This window comes from Daktulosphaira vitifoliae, unplaced genomic scaffold (assembly GCF_025091365.1).
Source record: "Daktulosphaira vitifoliae isolate Bord-2020 unplaced genomic scaffold, ASM2509136v1 Scaffold_2, whole genome shotgun sequence".
NCBI classification, from domain to species: domain Eukaryota; kingdom Metazoa; phylum Arthropoda; class Insecta; order Hemiptera; family Phylloxeridae; genus Daktulosphaira; species Daktulosphaira vitifoliae.
The window spans coordinates 36,767,980-36,788,152 of NW_026099573.1; the positions used below are offsets into that span (position 1 = coordinate 36,767,980).

The following is a 20,173-nucleotide window of genomic DNA, read 5'->3' on the forward strand; positions in this document are numbered from 1 at the left end:
CACACGCTGATGATTTTCGCGTAAAACACCACATCGTTACACTTTTCCAGTGATTCGCAACTTGATCACTACAGTCCGTTACTGATCGAGTTGTATCGATGATGTGCTAGTGTGACGTGTTGTGCAATCACAACGCCGACATGGAAAAACTGTCGCAGTCGTAAAATTAAGATCCGCGATCAACACGATTGTATGTCACAGTCGATTCGATTGTCAGTCGTCCGGATGCGCACCCGCCGTAGGTCCGGGGACAACTTTACGTCGCAACACTTACAAACTGGTTATGGGCAACACACCGACACTGTCGTGGCGCGTCCGAGAATTTTACACGCAAACGCTGGCGATATCAGTTTTTAGGCATTTCCATTTGATATTTATGATAATACTGTTGTAGTTGCGTACCAAGAGCGAGTCGGGACGTCGTCACATGTTGTTGTCGGTCGCAAACTATTAGTGACACCGCAGGGTTTGAAGAACAGTGTAAAAATAATAATGATAACGACCTCACAGGTGTGTCATCAAGGTGACGACCAAAAACGGTTTTACCGTTTCAAACGCAATTTACAAAACTAGTAAAAAATTTCAATATTTTTACACGCGCAACTGCCACTGCAATTTTTTTTTTTAACGCGCTATCAAACTGCCAACGGTAAACACGTTTCCATACGAGTTTTATGCGTTTTAATTATAAGCTGGATTATTAGCGACGCTCGGCTTGTACGGCCATTAATCGCGTAACTCCGACCTCCCAAGAACAAGCGGATTGTGTTCGGCATTTACTGTAACGACGTGTGAGAAGTATTTTATTTTCTTAGAATATATCGACGCGGTGGCACTGCCGAGTCGGGTGTATTAATTGTTTCGTTACCTACCGGTCTTGGCTGCGCGTACACGCACACGAAGTTGTACCGTATCGCCGCGGAATTGTGCCCAAAACGGGTACGCGCTATCTTTTCGGGACATCTCGAAACTCGCCGCCCGTTAATAGGGTGCTCGTTGGAGACGCACGACCCTCTGCGTAATAGCCATCCATCAACGCCGTTTCGTGTTTTTAACGGGAGCGCGTAAAAAAATTCTCTGGTAAAACGTCATTTGACGACCGAGACGTGTATAATTTTTTTTTCGGCAGCTCTGTCATGAAACTTCGGCTGTACGAAAATCAACGGACAAACAACTGCGGTACATTTACCGGACAGGAAAATTCGTTATAAATATTATCGCGACCGAGTGAGAGTGTGGGGAAGAGAGTGGGAGATGATACTGCGGGCAAAGAGGCCACTGCACTGCTGAGCGTCCGCTCTAATGAGGTAACGTTATGAAGGAGTTAGCAATGTGACATGTGGCACTGCGGTGGGTCCGGCAGATCTGATGTCTCTATTAGGACCTCTCTCCATACCTACTTGTTGTATGTGTGCGCGCGTCTGGTTTCCCTCATTTCCCCTGCCCTTCACCACAACTCCTACTCGTTCCCCACCATCATGTCGAGTCCGCTGCCGTCTCCACCGTTGTCCCCGTCGTCGTACGGCGGCGGCGGCGGCGACGACGACGACGACAACGAAAAATACTCTCGGCTTGGTGGCGGCGCACTGAGAGGACCACACAACGCGGTCGTTGGTCGATCACAACAACGGCGGCGGCGTTGGCTCGCCGTACATCGCTATTATTTAAAAAGCGTGTACGCAACGCGATCGAATCACATCTCCTTAACAAGGGCAGTTGGGTGGACAGGAGGCGCACAAGGAGAAAGGGTGAAAAAATGCGTCCCGGTTTAAAAAAATTCAAACACTAATAAAAATTAACGAGCCACGATAAATGTAATCGTAACGCGTCGCCGAGCTGAATTGATTGCACGGGAAAACGTGTGTCGTGCCTTTAAATCAGTGTTGGCCGCGGTGTGCGACAAGCTCATAATAAAGGTACTTAACACGAAAACGATGATCGCCGGACATAACGACCCATTATGATAATATTAAAAAACTGACGCCCGGCATTCTTTTTACATCGCGGTATAATATCAGTCGCGCCAACACGTGATTTACACTCAATATGCATACGAATACCATTATCAACGTACGGTAGGTACTTTATTGGCCGTACAGAACGTCAAAGTCGCGCGATCAATGGGCTGTAAACGATAATAGAATTTCCAAACGTGTAATGGTCATAATTGTCTACGATAATCGTGTAAAGTGTCGTTGAGAATTAACCACGTTCATCGTCAAGCCGATCGTCGCATTATTCATTTCGACGGAATAAAAAATAGCTTCGGGCTTGGGATTTCACACGGTTTCGAGTTTCGTTTGTAATTTCGGATACGAAATGTAACCGAGCGAGGTGAAATAATAACGCAAAACGAACCAGATAATTCGAGACAATGTCGTGTCAAAAACCCAACATTGTTTTGCAAAGTCATTAGCGATGTGCTCGCGTGACCATCGCTGTGGTGGGGGGGGGGTGTTGGTAATAACGGTTATTGCTCTAACCTCAACCATGTGTACAGAGTGTTCAAAGGCATGGCGCTGGTTTTTTCACATTATAAAAATTACATAATTTTACACTTTTCTTGGATACAAAGACAAATACTGTGCAAACCACGACGCGAGTCTCACGTTCGGACTTTTGTCTTCACAGAAATATTCCCAGTGTTTACCAAACAAGTGTGTATTCAAAAGTTTTCGACAATTCTTTCGATCGTAATTCGTAGCGTTTTTAAACGCAGCTTAAAAACAACAACAACATTGTCTTAAGCGTTAAACACTTGAATAAGTATTTTTTATCTTCGTGACGTAAAATTTGTGTTATCTCCTCGGAAATTATATACTCGCTCGACAAGACCCCCCCAAAACTCCGTAATTATTCGAATTCGTTGAAAATTTGCAAAACGGTTTTCTTGATCCAAACGATCAATTAGTAATTACAATTTTATCCGTCCGCCAGTACACTTTGACAATCGCATTACTCGGTCCAATAATAGTGTCAAAACAGTGTGTGTCACACCACGAGGTACCAACACAAAGGTCAATTTCGACGCGTCGAACGTGTCACGCACAATGCGCATTTATGTATTATTTTTAGCACGCATCGATATAATAGTACGAATCCGTTACGTTTATACAAACACCGGTGGTCTCACAAATAAAAAACGGGCGTCTACAACGATAATTAACGACCGCCGTGTGCGGTTGATGAATTTGTCCGTTTGGAAATCTCCGTGTACAGTTAACCCGAGATCCGTCAACAGCTGTAACGTCGTGCCCACGACACCTTTACGGGCCTACCGTCCAAAGACTACGCGTGTTTTTTTTTATGCGTCCGGTTCACGAACGTCTCGGCGGCAGCCGATCTACGTGCAATTCGCGTGTGAATATTAACACTGCGGGCGTTTCCGCTCCGGTGGGGCGACTCGTGGGCGTCGATTGTGTCGGTTTTTTAAAATCTCGCGATAATAATAAAACTGGTGGCACCAGTCTCTCGACGGTCAATAAAAAACGATGTAAAACAAAGCGTCTGCTGGATTACGATGCCGCGACCGGCGGGTGTACCTACCGCGCGTTACCCGTCGTTTTGGGTTTTGCAGTGCAGTCAATAAAAAACGTTCGGCAAATCGTTTTCTGTCGCGTTTAAATATATGTAAGCTCGTAAACTTAGTGTCGACGCCATGTAAACGGAAGCTTGACACGTCTCATCAACACATCTTCTTACGGCCGACGTTCACAGTTTGTGGCCGCCGGCTAATGTCGCAACAGTACGTGTCGATAAAAAAGTGTGATGAGTACGCCAAAACTAATTGACTACACAATTGGTCCGAGTGACAAAGAGCTTGGGCAGCTCGACGCAACCGCTGCACGAAACCGCAACGTTTCCGAACATGGAAAAAGTCTACATTTATTTTTTTTGTGTATTTTTCGCATCCGGTTTGGCTGTGTTTAATAAAATAAAACGGGCACACGGTGTGGCGCGAATAAAGAGGTGATATATTGGCACACGCCCCTTTGGTCTGTCTAACGGGGCCACCCGCACGAGCTTAACGACTGGCACACACGACAAATTTACACGGTCACTTGTGCGACGAGGGTGTGTTATACTACCGTGCCGCGCGGTACCGCTCCGTTTATTCGACTCGTTATCACCTGCTTATCCACGCGTCTTTCTGGTGGCGGCGACAGGCGAGCGGATAAAACAGCCGGACAATTTTCAGCGAAATTCTGTAACGATCAAACCGTGTATTGCTTTTGTTGTAAATTCTTATTGCCGGGTTCCGTCGGGCGCGGACAGGCGCACATTCGGAATTGCCCCCGACCATAAATTTAAATAACAGAGTGTGTGAGTAAACACCGAGTAAAAGTAATTTCGAGTACAACTCGAAATTCAGTCAACAAAGATTCGGATTTTGTGTGCGCACTTGTCTGGACGATTGTTAACGACGTCGAGTGGACGGCCACGATGGTGGCGCACACTAAACGTACTCGAACGTTTAGTGTTTGTTTTGGCGTCACCGCCTCTGACCGTCCGATTAATACTTGTATATGGCCACTACTATTACCATTATAACAGCCCGGAGCGTCGTTGCAGTTCTTCTTGAATTCTCTGTCCGGTACGTGTAGTAATATCGGGGCGCGACCCGAACCGCGCCCGCCGTCTTGCGGTGGCGCACAATTGTCGGTGGCTTTGTAACATGCAAATTCGTACGTTCGGATACATATGAACGGGCGCGGTCACGAACACACTTCATCGTTTAGAGGATTTCAAATGAACACCAGTTAACGAGTTAAAACGCGATAAATGAAATGGTGGTATCGTTAGATCAGCTCAAGTTATCGGTCACTGTCAACTCGGTCCGATCACCACTACGATTGTGTTGGTTATTATTTTTACTACCAATACAAGACGGTAGTGGTCGACCAGTACCGTCACCCGTAAAGACGTTAATGATGCGCGATAAACCCGTCCCGGCGTGTTATCGTGTACCCATCTGAGGGTTTACAGTGGCCACCGTCTCCATTTTTGGGATAACTAAAAGCCCATCTGGTACGAGTCCACGGACCACAACACTGACCGGGTGTCGTTTTTTAGTTGCACCGCCGATTTTTTTCCGGTAAAGAAACATTATTCTCGAGCGTACACGCATTACTATTATCATTATGCGTACGTACAAGGCGATTGGGTTAATGCGTGTGTTTTGATATCATGAATGACCGCCGATCGGCAGGTAAGTCTCGTTCGGGTAATGGAATGAACCAAAACCAATATTGCGTTTGGGTGGTCTGACAATCACTCGTGTAGCGGCCAGCACTGCGACTCTACTCGGCGACCAACGTGTAACACTCGCGTTCACGTACACACGCTGTGGACGTGGCCGCCGCCTTACCAATACATTTGAGTTTGGATTTCGTAACGGTGTGACGGGACGCACGGCAACCAACGGATCACGTGGCCGTTTAGCTTCGAAGCCAAGTGTGAGAAACTCTACCGGGCCGAGTGTCCTTAAGCTGTAACGTTTTCGTCCGATTCGGTGCGACATTTTTTTATCGACCGTCGTCGTCAGCTGTATGAAACCATACCGAACTGTCNGTGTGAGAAACTCTACCGGGCCGAGTGTCCTTAAGCTGTAACGTTTTCGTCCGATTCGGTGCGACATTTTTTTATCGACCGTCTTCGTCAGCTGTATGAAACCATACCGAACTGTCTACTGATCAGGAGGCGTTTAAAAACAAACGGACAGGTATCCGATCATTATCATCCCGCATATGGCCGGGGAATGCGTTTCGGCCGTTGAAATATTATTTTCTCAAATAATGCGTTGTGAATGTCCTCGTCGTTGAATCGGTGTGGCCCTAACAAGATCACGGTACGCGTACACCCAATCTTATAATAATAATAATAGTAGTAGTACGCACAACACCGTGTCCTTTCTATTCGTTCCGCACAGACTTTGTGTTGGAAACAACTCGTTTGTCATAATAACAATAACGAAAATAATAATAACGTCACGTTATTATTATTGTTATTACTATAATCGTCAACTTGATGGGATATTCGATTTTCGGTTAATCCGATAAAATAACAATATTATGTACATAAAAGCGACAGTTTATGTGTCGTATAATTGAACGTCGGTCGGGGGACGCCGTAAGAGTGTCATCGTGTCTATCGTCCGGACGGCCGCAAGAGTCACAGAGAATCATATGATGTTAGGGACAACGCACGCGATACACCCGCACGGTGGAAAAACCGTTTTCATTTGACAATTATTTTTTTTTTTTAATGTTCATCGTTTAGATGAAATTTCAAAACGCAATTCCGGATCGTCCCAAAATGTCGATAAAGCTTTTGTGCACAAATCGCTTTTATTTGAGTCGTTTCACTTACTCGTATTAAACACGCATTTGAATTATTTTTTAATCAATTATTTATGAACAAACAAATCGTATCGCTTAACCCAAATAAGAGCGATTCGTACACCGGAAATATCGAAACTTGTATTTGACTCACCTGACGACGGCCGGTCCGAATATCTGGTGCAGTACACCCAAGCGGGCCACGGTTGAGCGGCAGACGTTTCCCTGTCCGGTGGTAATCCGGTGACGGAGGTGTCCGCGGTGGTGAGATCGGAACGGGATAGGTCGATGGGCGAACTCGGAGATTCCGAGACGCCGGCGGTCGACGTTGACGAAGCGGACGACGACGAAGATCGCCTAGACTTCTCGGCGGCGCCGGTCCGATCGGGTTGGCGAGGGTGTTGCGGTTGATGAAGGAGGCGTTGATGTGGTGGCGACGGCGACGGTGCCGGTTCGGCGATGGTGTTGCGAGCGCCACCGAATTCGGGACGCAGTATATTGTCGATGCTGAATTTCAACGGTCGCTCGACGGACGCGTGGGACGGTGTTGGACGAACCATGGACGTGACCGTCGCAGTACCACCACCGCAGTCTTCCGCGGCCGCTTTCATTTCGCTCAGCAGTTTCAGCTGTTGCTGGTGTCTGTGGAAGTTGAACATGACCGCCGCAGCGGCCCCGGGTATTATGCCGGCACCCTGGTAAAGGCCGCAGTTCATCGTGGACACGAGCCGCCTGTAAACGAACGCTTCTTGTGATGTACTCAGTCGTTGTAGGTGGTCGTCGCGGGCTGTTGCGTTTTTTTATTTACTGGACGTTTTTATCGCCTCGGGACGCGCGTGCGACCGCAACGGTTATGACGATCATCTGAACCTCAAGACATCACGTGCAAATTTATCTGTTAAAACACATAAAACATTTTTCGGTCAATAAATCAATACGACACATGTTGTACTATAGGAAAAATACACATGGGATACGATTTAATAATAATTAAAATTACAAACATACGTATAAATCTTCAAACAAAACTGCAATAAATTTTCAAACGCCAATAAAAGCATTTTTGGACATTAAAAGTCCATAAATTGAATCAATCAAATTACAAAATTAAACTCCAGTGATTAAACTAAACGTCAGTGACCAATTTAATCACTGAGAAATCACACAGTTATGTGTTATGTAAATTCTATGTAGTTCCACAGAGCTTCTTTAAAAGATATTAAAGTCCATGGACGTTGTAGAGGTGCTAATAAAAAACAGCGTATAAAAATTAATAACCTGATTAATGCAAATCCGCCCTTATGGCGCTTTCTTACGTCGTTCGAGTTAGACTAGTCTAGTGCGCTGCACCGAATAATCGCTTAAAAAATATATTGTGCACTCCGTAACGGTTAGTCGACTGCTGTGAATACCACTCGATAATTATTAAATTTTTATTATGGTTAGTATTTCCGGATCGAGTTACGCTGTTAATTAATTTTTTTTTCTTCTATTCCGCGGCTGTTTGGGTGTTCAAGGCAAACGAAAAAATTGATCCTTTTAATGTTTGCTAGACAGTTAAACAACTTAATCCTCAAATTTATGCTCCTGTACTCCACAAAACAAATAAAAATTATAGTAGCGCTACTAATGGATACTCGCTTTCCCATGACCAATGTGAAATCATTTTTTTTTTTCCACAAAAACGAATCTAAAAACAATATTTACTATAGTTAAGATAACGAAGTACTTGATTTTTTCAATCAAATCTATGTTTAGGTTAATTAAACCATTGCTAAATTATTGTAACGTAAATTATTCATAGTTACGATCACTGTGCCAATAATTTTTTCAGTTTAGAGGAACTCATTTAGTAATTGAATATTTAACGGTTGATTGAACTTCAAACTTAATAGGTTTGTATTAATACGAATTAATTTCTAATAATTGGATACAAAATCAATAATTTCGTTTACTTTTTTAACTTTTAGTGATATCAAATTAAAACTAACCTATTGGATTGAATTAGTTAAAATAGAATTTCAATTGACAATTCATTAAGAAGTTGTTATTTAACCAAAGTAAGGTGATTCATACGTTTCCCACTGAAAAATTATCATTAATCTATTCCATCATTACCATTTTGTGGAGACTAATAGGACCCTATTTTACTAAATCTCTGGCTGAATCTAAAAATAAATAATGAGTCTCATAATCTAAATTTTCATTTTACTCGTTAGAACTTAAATCTATTATTTAAATAGTTGTATAAAACTTTTAAAGTAAAGTTTATTCCTCATTATTTTCTTCTAAGTAAATTAATGTTTATCAAAAAGCACAAAGAAGACATACATAGTGTTTGTTAAAAATCGATAATTATTAATAAAAACTTTGAGGAATTTCATTTGACCCGTTCGCTTATTTTTAATAAGGTCAATACATTGAAGTGTAAAACCCCTAGGTGAAATACAGTTAAAACTTTTCGACCCTAAATGCCTGTCGGCGGATTATAGATGATATTAATTAATAGCCTCCGAAATGATTCTATTGCAATAATAGTTAATCAGTTTCTCGATACCAACGGTCGTCCACAAATAATTCACCTGTTAGCATCGTGCAGTTTCTTTAAGTGTTACAAATATGTGTTAATTACTGGTGGATTAAAATAATTGAACAAAATAACGTCATTATTAATAAATGATTGAAATAATATTACACAAATAAGGACAACATGTGTTCTCAAGACGACATAATAAACCAATGTCAGTTTATACTGTATACGGACATACAGTCTTCATACTAAAATAAAAAACAAAAAAATAGTAAAAAATATTAATAGTAGTCTATGCATAGACTGTTATTATTATTTATTTTTCACTGAAATTTAATTAAAACTATTAAATATGATTAAAAATCATGTTGTTTTGAATAGATATCCAGTAGATTTTAATAAAACATATGATGACAGATGTAATAATTCCATTTTAAAGAAGAATCAGTTGAAAAAATATAATTATACATGACATGGTACAAATATTTTTCAAAACGTTTTGGTGACGTCGATTCTGATACCACAATTACAATTTTTACTATACGAATTAAAATCTAACTCAACATCGATAAAAATGGAAACAGAGTACCACATCTTTTAACTAAAATGTGTAATGTAGTTATAATATATCGAATCGAATTTTAATACATAAAAAATTAAAATATATTATTGCTTAATAAGGTCTATATATAATATATTCTATAAAAAAAATTTTGAAAAACCACACTATATAAATAAAATATTTTAATTAGCTCTGTTATTCTTATAGTACGAGGAACGTCCAAAAAGATTACAACTCGGGTTGGGAACCGACGATAAATGAATATGTTTTAATTAAATTTACAAGATGTATATAAACACATGTAATTAATTTTTCTGCATAATTTCCATGGAGTTCCAAGCATTTTTGAGGCCTGGGCACTACATTTTCTATACTCTCGTGGTATACCTTTTACTCAAACTGTTTTAGCCATGTTTTCGTAGCTTCTGTGGCCTCTTCGTCGCGTATAATCTTCTGTCCGATAATAAACTCTTTAAATTAGATGAAAATATAATAATCTGGTGGTTTTAAGTCCGGGGAGTAGGGCGGGTGAGTCACAATATCATATTGAAATGACATTCTAACCTTACTTTCCGGACGTCCTGTTTGTAAACATACTGTCCACGTGTGTATAAAGATAATTTTGAAATCAATGTGATGTCTGATTTTATTCTCAGCAAATAACAGCACATTATTATAGTTGTGTGATTTTGAGCAGACTTAGAAACAAATAATCATAATCCAAAAGCTATGTAACGTCACTTCTTGAAAATATATGTGAATATATTAAATGTACAAAAACTAAAAATCTAGTAGAGGTATTTCACAGATTGTGTTGAAAAAAATTCTTAGAACTATTAATCTTCATCGAAGGTAAGTAATCTGATGTAATCTGTACAAATAAAACACAAAACTGACGATTTTTCCAACTTGTTGTGATATTGTAGCAAAAGAACAGTTCGGATCATTGTTAAGACACATATTTTCTTCTAGCCAATGTTCTCTTTACTAAGTAATTGACACAATTAGTTCAGAATTTGTGATACGCAATGTATAAACAAATACTATACTATGTGTTTAAACGATATTTAATCGATGCAAAAGTTAACGCTACAAATCAATTAATTTTTTTAGGGTCGTAGATTTTTATTTGTAATTTTGTATCATTTTTTTTATGCCATGTTTATATTGCACGAAAACGAAAATCCATATCCCTTTTAGAAGCTAATCCGTTATGACTGCAGACTTGGAGGGCTTTCTTGCTCAGTCGGTACCTCATTGCGTGCCGAAGTTGGAATCCGTTGGGCTGAGTTATGTGGACTTCCCTCGCTCTCTGTCACAATCAATAGCTTTTAGAGGCCGTTGATTAAATGTGTTGTTATCTTTTGATTATTATACACATTCGTAAAAATGTTTTGATAAATAAGGTTTAATAAAATGTGATCTGATGGTGAAAAAGTAAATGATAATTATTATCATTTACTTTTTATATTGATTATTATAATCAAAAGTGATTAATAGTGAACATTATTATTATTATTGAAATTTTCTTAATTTGTTTGTTCCCTCTATGTCTACGTAATTATTTCCATAAAAACAGAATCATTTCCGTTCATCGACCAGAATTCAAAATATTACTATCGAAAACTTACCAACAGTAAAATTCATTATAATGAATATATAGTGTTTTATTTCCCTATAAACATTGTTTAAGTGTATTGCATTTGGTGCAATATGTTACAAACAGCAGTTTTGTTGTTTTACCGGTACAATCATAAAATATACATACACATTTTTTTACTCTCGGCTTAACGGTTGGCAGCTCCGGTGATGTAATAATATTATGTGTTATTAATTCTATTAGTACTCGTTATTATTATATATTTTGACGGTCGGTCGACGACAAGACCACCACCGCAGCTGAGGCTTCCGTTCGGAACTATCCCGCAACTGAGTGGGCGGTATGCGCCGGCCGAACTATTCGAGATGTAATCGCTGGTGTTTAATTATACGACACAAATGAGACTAGACGGGCAAAAGAGACGAGATCAGTGTGCGTGTCAACCGAGAGAGAGATGAATACGACGAGAAAAAAAAAACCGTCTTTGGCTTTACATAATTTAATTTATACATGTTTACCATACGTTCCAATGCAGTCGTAGTGGGCACCCGTGAAGTGATTCATCAAACGGCAACAGGACACACACGTACACCGACGAATATTACGAAATACATTTTAACGTTTGCCAGTCATCGTATAGACGCTCATAATTTCTAGACATTTATTTATCCAAACGATAAATATCGAAATCTATTTTGTTTTAGCAAAATTTGAATTTTCAAATGAGATTTTCGCTCATTTCATCGTACAGTCAAATTTATTATTAATGGCCCACTCGAGTACTGGTTTATAAACGGAATATAATACTTTTAAACGTTAGGATTACTTAATCGATTATACTACAATAGTGTGTGTTACAATGAATATTGTAAATAGTCATACGAGTGTCTCGTAATCAATATAAATAAACATTGGCTACGGAAAAAGTATAAGTTTAAACTCGACGAAAATGTTTTAGAAACGATACGTTCTACAAGTTTTCCGAATTTCAAAGAGTAATCATTTCACGTGGGCAATGGAAACTCTCATTTACAGAATATATAATAAGGTCTGTCGGGTGTGTCCAATTAAAGAGGATCCACGCGAGTACACTATAAATTTCATTAAACTGTACAACCATAAGCCGCCTATGACTTATGTGTCTTCCACTGGGATTGTATTGGAATAGAAAAAAATATATCGTTTCCCTAATGATGGTTAATTATCGATTTCCTGTTTACCATTAGATCCATGGGCTCTGCGCTTGTAAAAAAAAAAAACCTATGAAATTAATTGCCGTCCGAGAAACCATATGAGAAATCTAGTCGTTAGCTAGAAAAGCCGTCTACGAATTGACCGTTAACAAATCGGTTGATTATACTTGACAATCGTCAATTCCTATTGGAATTCGTGTGGTTTATTTTCCGTGTGGATTAAGCCGTTTTCGACACATCGGTTATTCACTCTTTGCGAGGCTGTTTTTTTTTTTTTTTTAAGTACCTGTTACAAAAATCTACCCGTCGAATTGTCCAACGCCGACAAATAATAGTAAACGCGCCTCGTAGTGTTGATAATAACAAACAGACTCCGCAAGACATCCGACGAAAGCCTCGTTAACGACAGAGTGCGGGACGAGCATAATAAAACTATTAATTAATTGGGCACCTTTGTTGGGGTCGCGCAATTGCAATATGCGGTGCGAACGACAGCGTTATTACTTCGGTAAAGGCGCAAGCGCACGAGATGAGCGCCGGACTAATTAATCGCGTAGATAAACGGCAAAAGCTCGAGTTAATTAAAAAAAAAATGCACGCAAACGTGCGATTGGACGCAATGCGGTGACTGCACAAGTTCGTCCGACAGAGTAACACTGACGTGTGAGCTTATTGTCGCACAACCTCTGCGGCTTTACATTAACGGTGTGAAAAAGTCACAATTACCGCGACACGGACCGTAATTAACTCGAACCGCGGTTAATTACGCTTAATTGTCGCTCTAATTAGTTTATAAAATAATAACAATTATTATTAGAGAAGAGTCCGTAATTACCATGTCGAGTTAACGCCATAGAACAACACACGCGTACTTTTATCAGCGTTGTCGTAGTCGTTGGATGGAGTGGACGCTTTTTTCCGTCCGGCCAACAACCGAACAATTTTTTTATTTTATCGCGACGATATTTCAGTCAACACGTTGCGGTAGAAAATTGTAATTGAAACGAGTCTTTATCAGCAAATGAAATGCTTTTACAAGCACTTATACGACATTGTTGCCTAACCGGTAAACGAACGAAAAATAATGAAATCGCATTAGACCGCTCATTAGATAGACGTCGGTAATTATGATAATTCGTCGGACATGTCATTCGTCGGCTGACATTTATGACATTAAAACGACAATTAGCTACACACGACTATGTCTTACGCATAAACATACTATTGATAATCACGCGATTCGTCATAATAACCTGTAGTAGAGAACTGTACGGCGACGTTTGTGCCGAGAACTTCAACGCGCATAAAATCAAAATAAAAACAATTATTCGCCGCCAATGGAATCGCACGAATTAATTGCACGGTTGGAAATTAAAAATAATGTACATGACAAAACAATAATTGTCGTAGCGTGTCAATTGTAATTACAATAAAATGTATTAACGCGTAACGCCAGTTATCGAATTGATTGACTTTTTCATTTCCTTTGCCGTACACGTGATTGCACATAATAAAAAACCAAGTATGTAGGTATCGCACCCACGTTTTAAAAAGAAATATCGTTAACGACCACACTGTTCGCGTGTACGCGCCGTTCTAGTAGTGTGAATTAGCCGTAGATAATTTATTATGTATGACATTATCGGGATCTAATTATTTTAATCCGATAATTAAGCGAACCATTGTTTTCCAAAGAACTCCTATGATTCTTTACCGATGCATTACGATGTCCGGCACACGTGTTTTTTTCATAAAAAGTTAATAAACAATATTGGAATGAGTCGACACACGTGCGAGAGGATGATTTGCCGTGGATTATAATCTGTTAACCAATTAAAATAGACGTTTCCGTTAAATTAAAATTCAACAGACGCTATTAACGGAATAGAAAATTACGAGAAATCATTTTACGGTACCCATATAATTGTGTATCCTTAGAAAAACTATTACACGTAAAAACTATCCGGGCAAATTGTTTATCGACACTAAAAAAATCCTATCGGACACCGCGCCGCCAATAACACAACACTACAGGCACTACTCGTTATTATATTGCTCAGACAATCGTATGCACAACAGTCGAGACTTTAGCTATTAGACACAGCTACTCGTTATATATTAATGAAATACCTAACTGTTTAATGGCGATAAGACAGAAAGCCCGCAACCTTTTTATGAGCGATTAGATGCTGCAGTATCTAACAACCTTGCTGGCTAATAAAATGAATTTAACAAGTTGTCAGTCATTCGTTATTAAATGTATGTCATGAATGTTTTAGATGTGATGTTGTGTCCATGTTGGGCAGATTTCTATAAATCTTTCCACGCCGTCCGAAGGCTGCCCATAAACAACATGTATGTAAACTTATATTTTATGGCCGTTTAATAGATAAAATTATTTTCCGACACACAATGTTACGCGGACGTTTTGCAATTGCTGTCATCATATCACTCGTCGGGTAGTCTTTTAATTTTTATTTATTTCAAAATAATCATTTGTTGTTATTATTATCGTTTAACGTTTTCACTTCTTATACAATTTATTATTACACCGAAAGTTATTAAGAATCATTAAACGAATTCTATCAGAGATTTTTATCGAGCAACGCAAACGAATTTGCCTTTGACTAGCCGGTCGACGAATGCCTTTGGTAGGGTTTCAACTTTAGGTGGATAATTAAAACGATTACACGTCACCAATGTTGGTATCGAATGTTTTAACAGCCTAAAAACATGTTGTGAAAACGTCTTTTAGAAACAATTTTGAGCCTAAGGAATTTATTAATCCAAAACGACAATAGAATCGTGTTCATCAAATGTACTCAATACTTCTACACATTTAATCAACCAAGTAATATTCAAATTTTGTTTCATTTGTGTTTCAAATTGTATAGAATAACTAATATAAATATTTAAATGTCAAATATTGTGTTTTATTTATTATTATCGATTGATTTACAAATAAAATCATAGAATTATTGATAGATACATTTAATCCCAGTTTATACATCAAGTTTTTGATGACTTAAATTATTTTTAGAAACATTTAAAATGTATTTTCGGTTTAAATTTTGATTTTTTACATTATAATTCCAGTTCCTCGTTTAAAATAATAAATATTTACATATCGATTTCACTAAACAAACAATGTATTTTTTTTTGAAACAAATAAATAAATATTTATTTTGAAAATCTACGGTTGCATGTCACTAAATTATTTTTACTTAATTCAAAGAAGACAAATAATAAACAATGTAAAAACAACGAATGGCATGTTATGATATACACGAAGGTAAATAAATAAATAAATATATAAAGACGCAGAGTATTGAAAATTAATGAAACAGATCAACTGTTACAAACAATGAAAACAATAGAAACCCGTTTCCTTACTTAATGAACATTCACTTTCTTGTATAACATCAATATAACAATTGTTGCTTGTTTATTTTAAAAGTTGTTAGAACAACTTTTTCCAAGTAAACATACAATAGGTAAACAAAAACTAAAATCTCCCTCTAGTGCGTAAACGTTTGATGGATTTATATTTAGGGTTAATATGGAAAGCAGCTTAATGAAATTAAACTGAACTTATAGGGGAGGGTCTTGGGATTTCAAATTATTTAAACATGTGTACCAATGAGGGAGGTTCGACTACCCTTATGGTGAATTCGCACCCCTGTTAGATACTAAACGATGCGCATTCTTTGCCGGCACTTGATCTCCAACAAAGTGTATAAATAGTTTATTACGAAAAGGAATAGCACAATGAAATTGAATTAAATTCGTTTGTTACGGTACAAGCCAATTATTTCAGTGATTGTGTGCATAAATAAAACATGTTTACACATTCAACCAATATTTTACAATGATTTATTAAGCAAAACCAACTAAATAATTAACTAATATTAGTTGGTAAATATATTTATAATTACAAGTAGTAACTGCCTTATGAAAAACAAAAGCTGTGTCACTGACAAAAACAAGTATAATAAATTGTAGAAAAGTCAGCAGTAAACTTTATCCGTCTCGCAACTACTTAATAAATTCCATCGTGATTAATTAAATTCAACTTAATATTTACAACTAATTCATTTGTAATAAGTATATTTAACGAGAGTTACCTGTTTTTAATCAACAATTCTCTTCGTCCAACGACCGAGTGGTGTAAACTGTATAAAAAAACGGCCGTATCGACGCGATGCCTTTTTATTATTAACTATTACGGCAAACGTTTTTATTTCTATTTAGGTGTGTGATTTTTTTTTGTCTTGACTTTTCGGCGCGGCACTGCAGCGACGGTCCGACAACCGAAACGACCAGTTGCCGGTTAGTATGTGCCGGTGAGTGTGAGTGTGTGAGAGAAGATTTTGTTGGTGACGGGCAAGACGAGACGCGGACGTATGCGCGACGCGCAACTTCTTAAATCTGACTGGAGCCCGGCAAACGATGAACGATGAGTCGACGGCACGGACTCGGTGGTCGGGGAGGAGGAGAAAAATGGCGCTGAGGCACACCCATCGGGACGGTGGCGGAAGGGGCGGACGTCCGACCAATCGGGGACGGTCGGTCGCCGGCAATCGATGTGTGTGGTCTCACGCGCGCACAGAGCACGCGGGGACGAGGCATAGGTAATACCGGTCGTAATAAATTGCATAATAATAATAACAATGTAAACCTCTTTCTCCGCGTGTCCGTCTTGTCGCATCGCCTCCGCCGCCGCCGCCGCCGTTATCTATTAGTTTTCCGACGTGTTCACCCCCGTGTTCGGACCGCTCGACGGATTTACAACAACACACCGAGACACTTATGGCAAGGCACGTTTGACACGAACGCAAACACCGCATCTCGGTCCGGTACCGACCGGTAGGCCTATAAACGCTACCGACTGGCGCGAACGCGTATCGCGACCCGTCAGCAGTTTGTGTTTTTCGCCGGAGAGTACACAGACATAAAAAAAAAATCGTAACAAACAAAACTGGCGTGTTGCACGGGCATGTCCAAACAAGGCGGAAAAGTAATCACATCGATTGTTGGCCATTAAATGTTCGTTTTAATTCCGATTATCCGGTAGGCGGATTCTTGTTTTGTAATTTTCAACATTCGCCTCCGACAGCGTTAATTGTTGCCCGATGAACTCGATTGTGATGCTTGCAACGGAAAATATGTGCACCGCGTGACGTCCAACGAGATACGCGGCTAATTTAAACGTCGTAAGTTACTTTCGCACGCCGTCGTTGCCTCCGAGTATTGCACGTTATTATGAGCACACCGTACACACACACTGGTACCGTGTGTGCGTCGGACATTCCGTGACACTTGGTCGCCGTTGTTATTACTTTTTTCCCCGTGTACGTTTCTGTGTGCGTGTACTTGCTCCTGTATTGCATTATACAGGAGTAAGTACAATAATACAATACGCCGTGTACGTTTCATAGATTCCATGAGAAACTGCAGCTGTTGCCGTCAACGTGGTCTTGTCATTAATTGGCTCTGTTGGTGGACGCAACGCTCGTTTATTTATACACGGCCGTGTGTCAGCCGCGCACCGATTGCGAATCGTTCGCTTACCTATACATTGTTCTGCGTCGAGGTCTTCTAGTGGAACAATACTTAACGTGTAGCCAACACGCGAAATCGATAGAACACAATAATTAATACGTCCAAAATGTATGGCGGCTGTCGTATGGTGTACAGTAACTGTTTCGAGTCTATGTGTAGTGGACGCCGCACTGGAAAGTTCGAGGGACGCGAATTTCAATTACTCTCGTGGACCCCAAAGGAAAAAGACACAATCCACTTGGGCGTTAGTCAATCAATACTCGCGTTTAATGGACAGGCGCGCATCGAGAAGTGTAGTATTGGGAATTTATCTCCCCCTCGATGAGATGGCCACTCTGGAAATAATCCCATCGAATAAAAAATTATAAAAAAAATGTCGCGATTTCATTGCAAAATGTGTTGAAACATTTGTATGCAATCATACAAAACTATGGAGTCCTATTGGTGAATAATCTTGAACGATAACAGTTATAAAATATTTTTCGTTTTTAATTAGGCCTCTATGAATAAAATTGGTAGATAAATAGAACCAAAATATACAACATTATAATGATAATGAACCTAGGCGAGAGGATGAGTAATGTAATTTGACATCTCTATAAGATGTAAGGCGAGAACATGAAAAATATTTTATAACAGACAAATGAAGAAAATACATAAATTACTGACAAAAGTCAAGGAAAAAGTTCACGGGAAAATGATTATCTTAAGAGAATTAGAGTGACTAGTGTCAACAAAATCACTGCGTATATCTTTATTTTTAGGGTATCGATTTATGAATTGTGAATTTGAAAAAAAATCATAATTTTCAGCAAACTTTCATTAATTGAAAAACTGATTTTTTTTTGTTAGTACACATTAAAACACATTTCTCTGTTTATTAGCGGAAATTCTTCATGTTTGATGTATTGTCAAAACCAAATACAATCGCCTACGCCTCCTTCGTGATCATGTCCTCTTAGTACTATTACAGGCTTTCGTACGGCACATGTGGGGGCGTCAATCGGTTTGTCAACTGTATTTTATGTTGAGCTATTACTATAGAATATCGAGGCCCAGATAAAAGCCTATAGCCAAATTACCGACTATAGAAAAACTACATTTTCTTTTAGTCTGTGGCTAAATGGTATTTACCGCGTTACTCGCCTCTTGTAAATTTCCGCCAGTGCTGTTCACTCTCCGATTGAAATATGCCATTTGTTCCTTCGAAATTTTAATTAAGTAAAAAAAATAGTTCTATTCTTAAATTACAAGTCTTTCGGAAACAGAAATAATCAAATGGCTCTGCCCCAAAAATGTATTCTGTTATTCTGTATATTGTTGTAAGTCGCTTACAGTTAAAAAATCTGTTGTTCCACTTCCGTAGCAGTAATGACATCTAGTGGTAGAAAACATGAGTTAGTAATAATATTAATCCGATACTTTTAATGGTCAGGATGTTATAGAATGTGTTAAGCTTTTATGTAATTTTAACGAAACTTGGCTTAAACCACACAGCATTGGAAATCACTCACAAATTCCCATACATCATACTTGTAATACATGTGTTACTTTTATACACAAATAGTGTAATTTAGATAAAGTATGAATCGTTTATAAATATAACATTTGTATTACTAGCTATCAAAATTGTATTTGTTAAAAACTTAGAGAATGCAATGATATTTACCTATTTATCCGTGAACATGATTTATTTATTGTTTGCTTTTCTACAAATGACGCATTTATTGATACATTAAATTTTAATACATTTTATTTATGATATCAAAATGTTATGAATTTCATATGGTTATAAAAACCGACCTAATCAGATAATAAATTTTACAATCTCTGCGCATTTTTAGCCGATAATCACATTTATGAAAAAAACAAACGCTTGTAACAGGCATTTGTTGTTAGACTATACAGAGATGTTGACGATTTTTTGACAAATCTAATAACTTTCGATCCCCTACATGTTTGGATTATATATTTTTTTAATAATTTTTACAGTTATAGACTATGTTGAAAACATATATTTAATTATTTTTCTCTAATAAGAAAAAGAACAATACATTTTTTTGACTAAAAGAAACAAATTTCTTTTAGTTACATATTTTTCTTAGTGTTTCTATGTTAATCACTAATAGAAACAAAGGTGTTCATTTTTATCATTAGACGTTTCTCAGCTGCACTACTTCTCTAGCCAAGATAAAAAAATGTTGATAACTTTCGAAATACTTTTTCAACAATTGTTATCGACCAGTCATTTTCTTAATTAAATCACCATCGTATTAATAAACTAATTAATTATTTATTTTTCTCTTGAAAATAATGAAGTTACTACCCTTAAAAGACATAAAAGAGATGAACATAAAAAATCCTTTATGTTAAATAAATTAATAAAAC

The 20,173-nt window shown here is 38.4% G+C and overlaps 1 protein-coding gene across 2 annotated transcripts in view; it reads right to left on the reverse strand.

The window, feature by feature from the left end:
- LOC126899284 (homeobox protein engrailed-1-B-like) overlaps positions 1 to 16,671 on the reverse strand; it is a 30,783-nt gene extending 14,112 nt beyond the window's left edge. For both annotated transcript variants that reach the window (XM_050674018.1, XM_050674017.1), the window contains exons 1-2: positions 16,348 to 16,671; positions 6,493 to 7,233 (exon numbers count right to left, since the gene is read on the reverse strand). In XM_050674018.1, the coding sequence (XP_050529975.1) occupies positions 6,493 to 7,054 (562 nt within the window). In that variant the 5' untranslated portion in view covers positions 7,055 to 7,233; positions 16,348 to 16,671. The remainder of the gene's footprint in view (positions 1 to 6,492; positions 7,234 to 16,347) is intronic.
- Between the last annotated feature and the right edge of the window lie 3,502 nt (positions 16,672 to 20,173).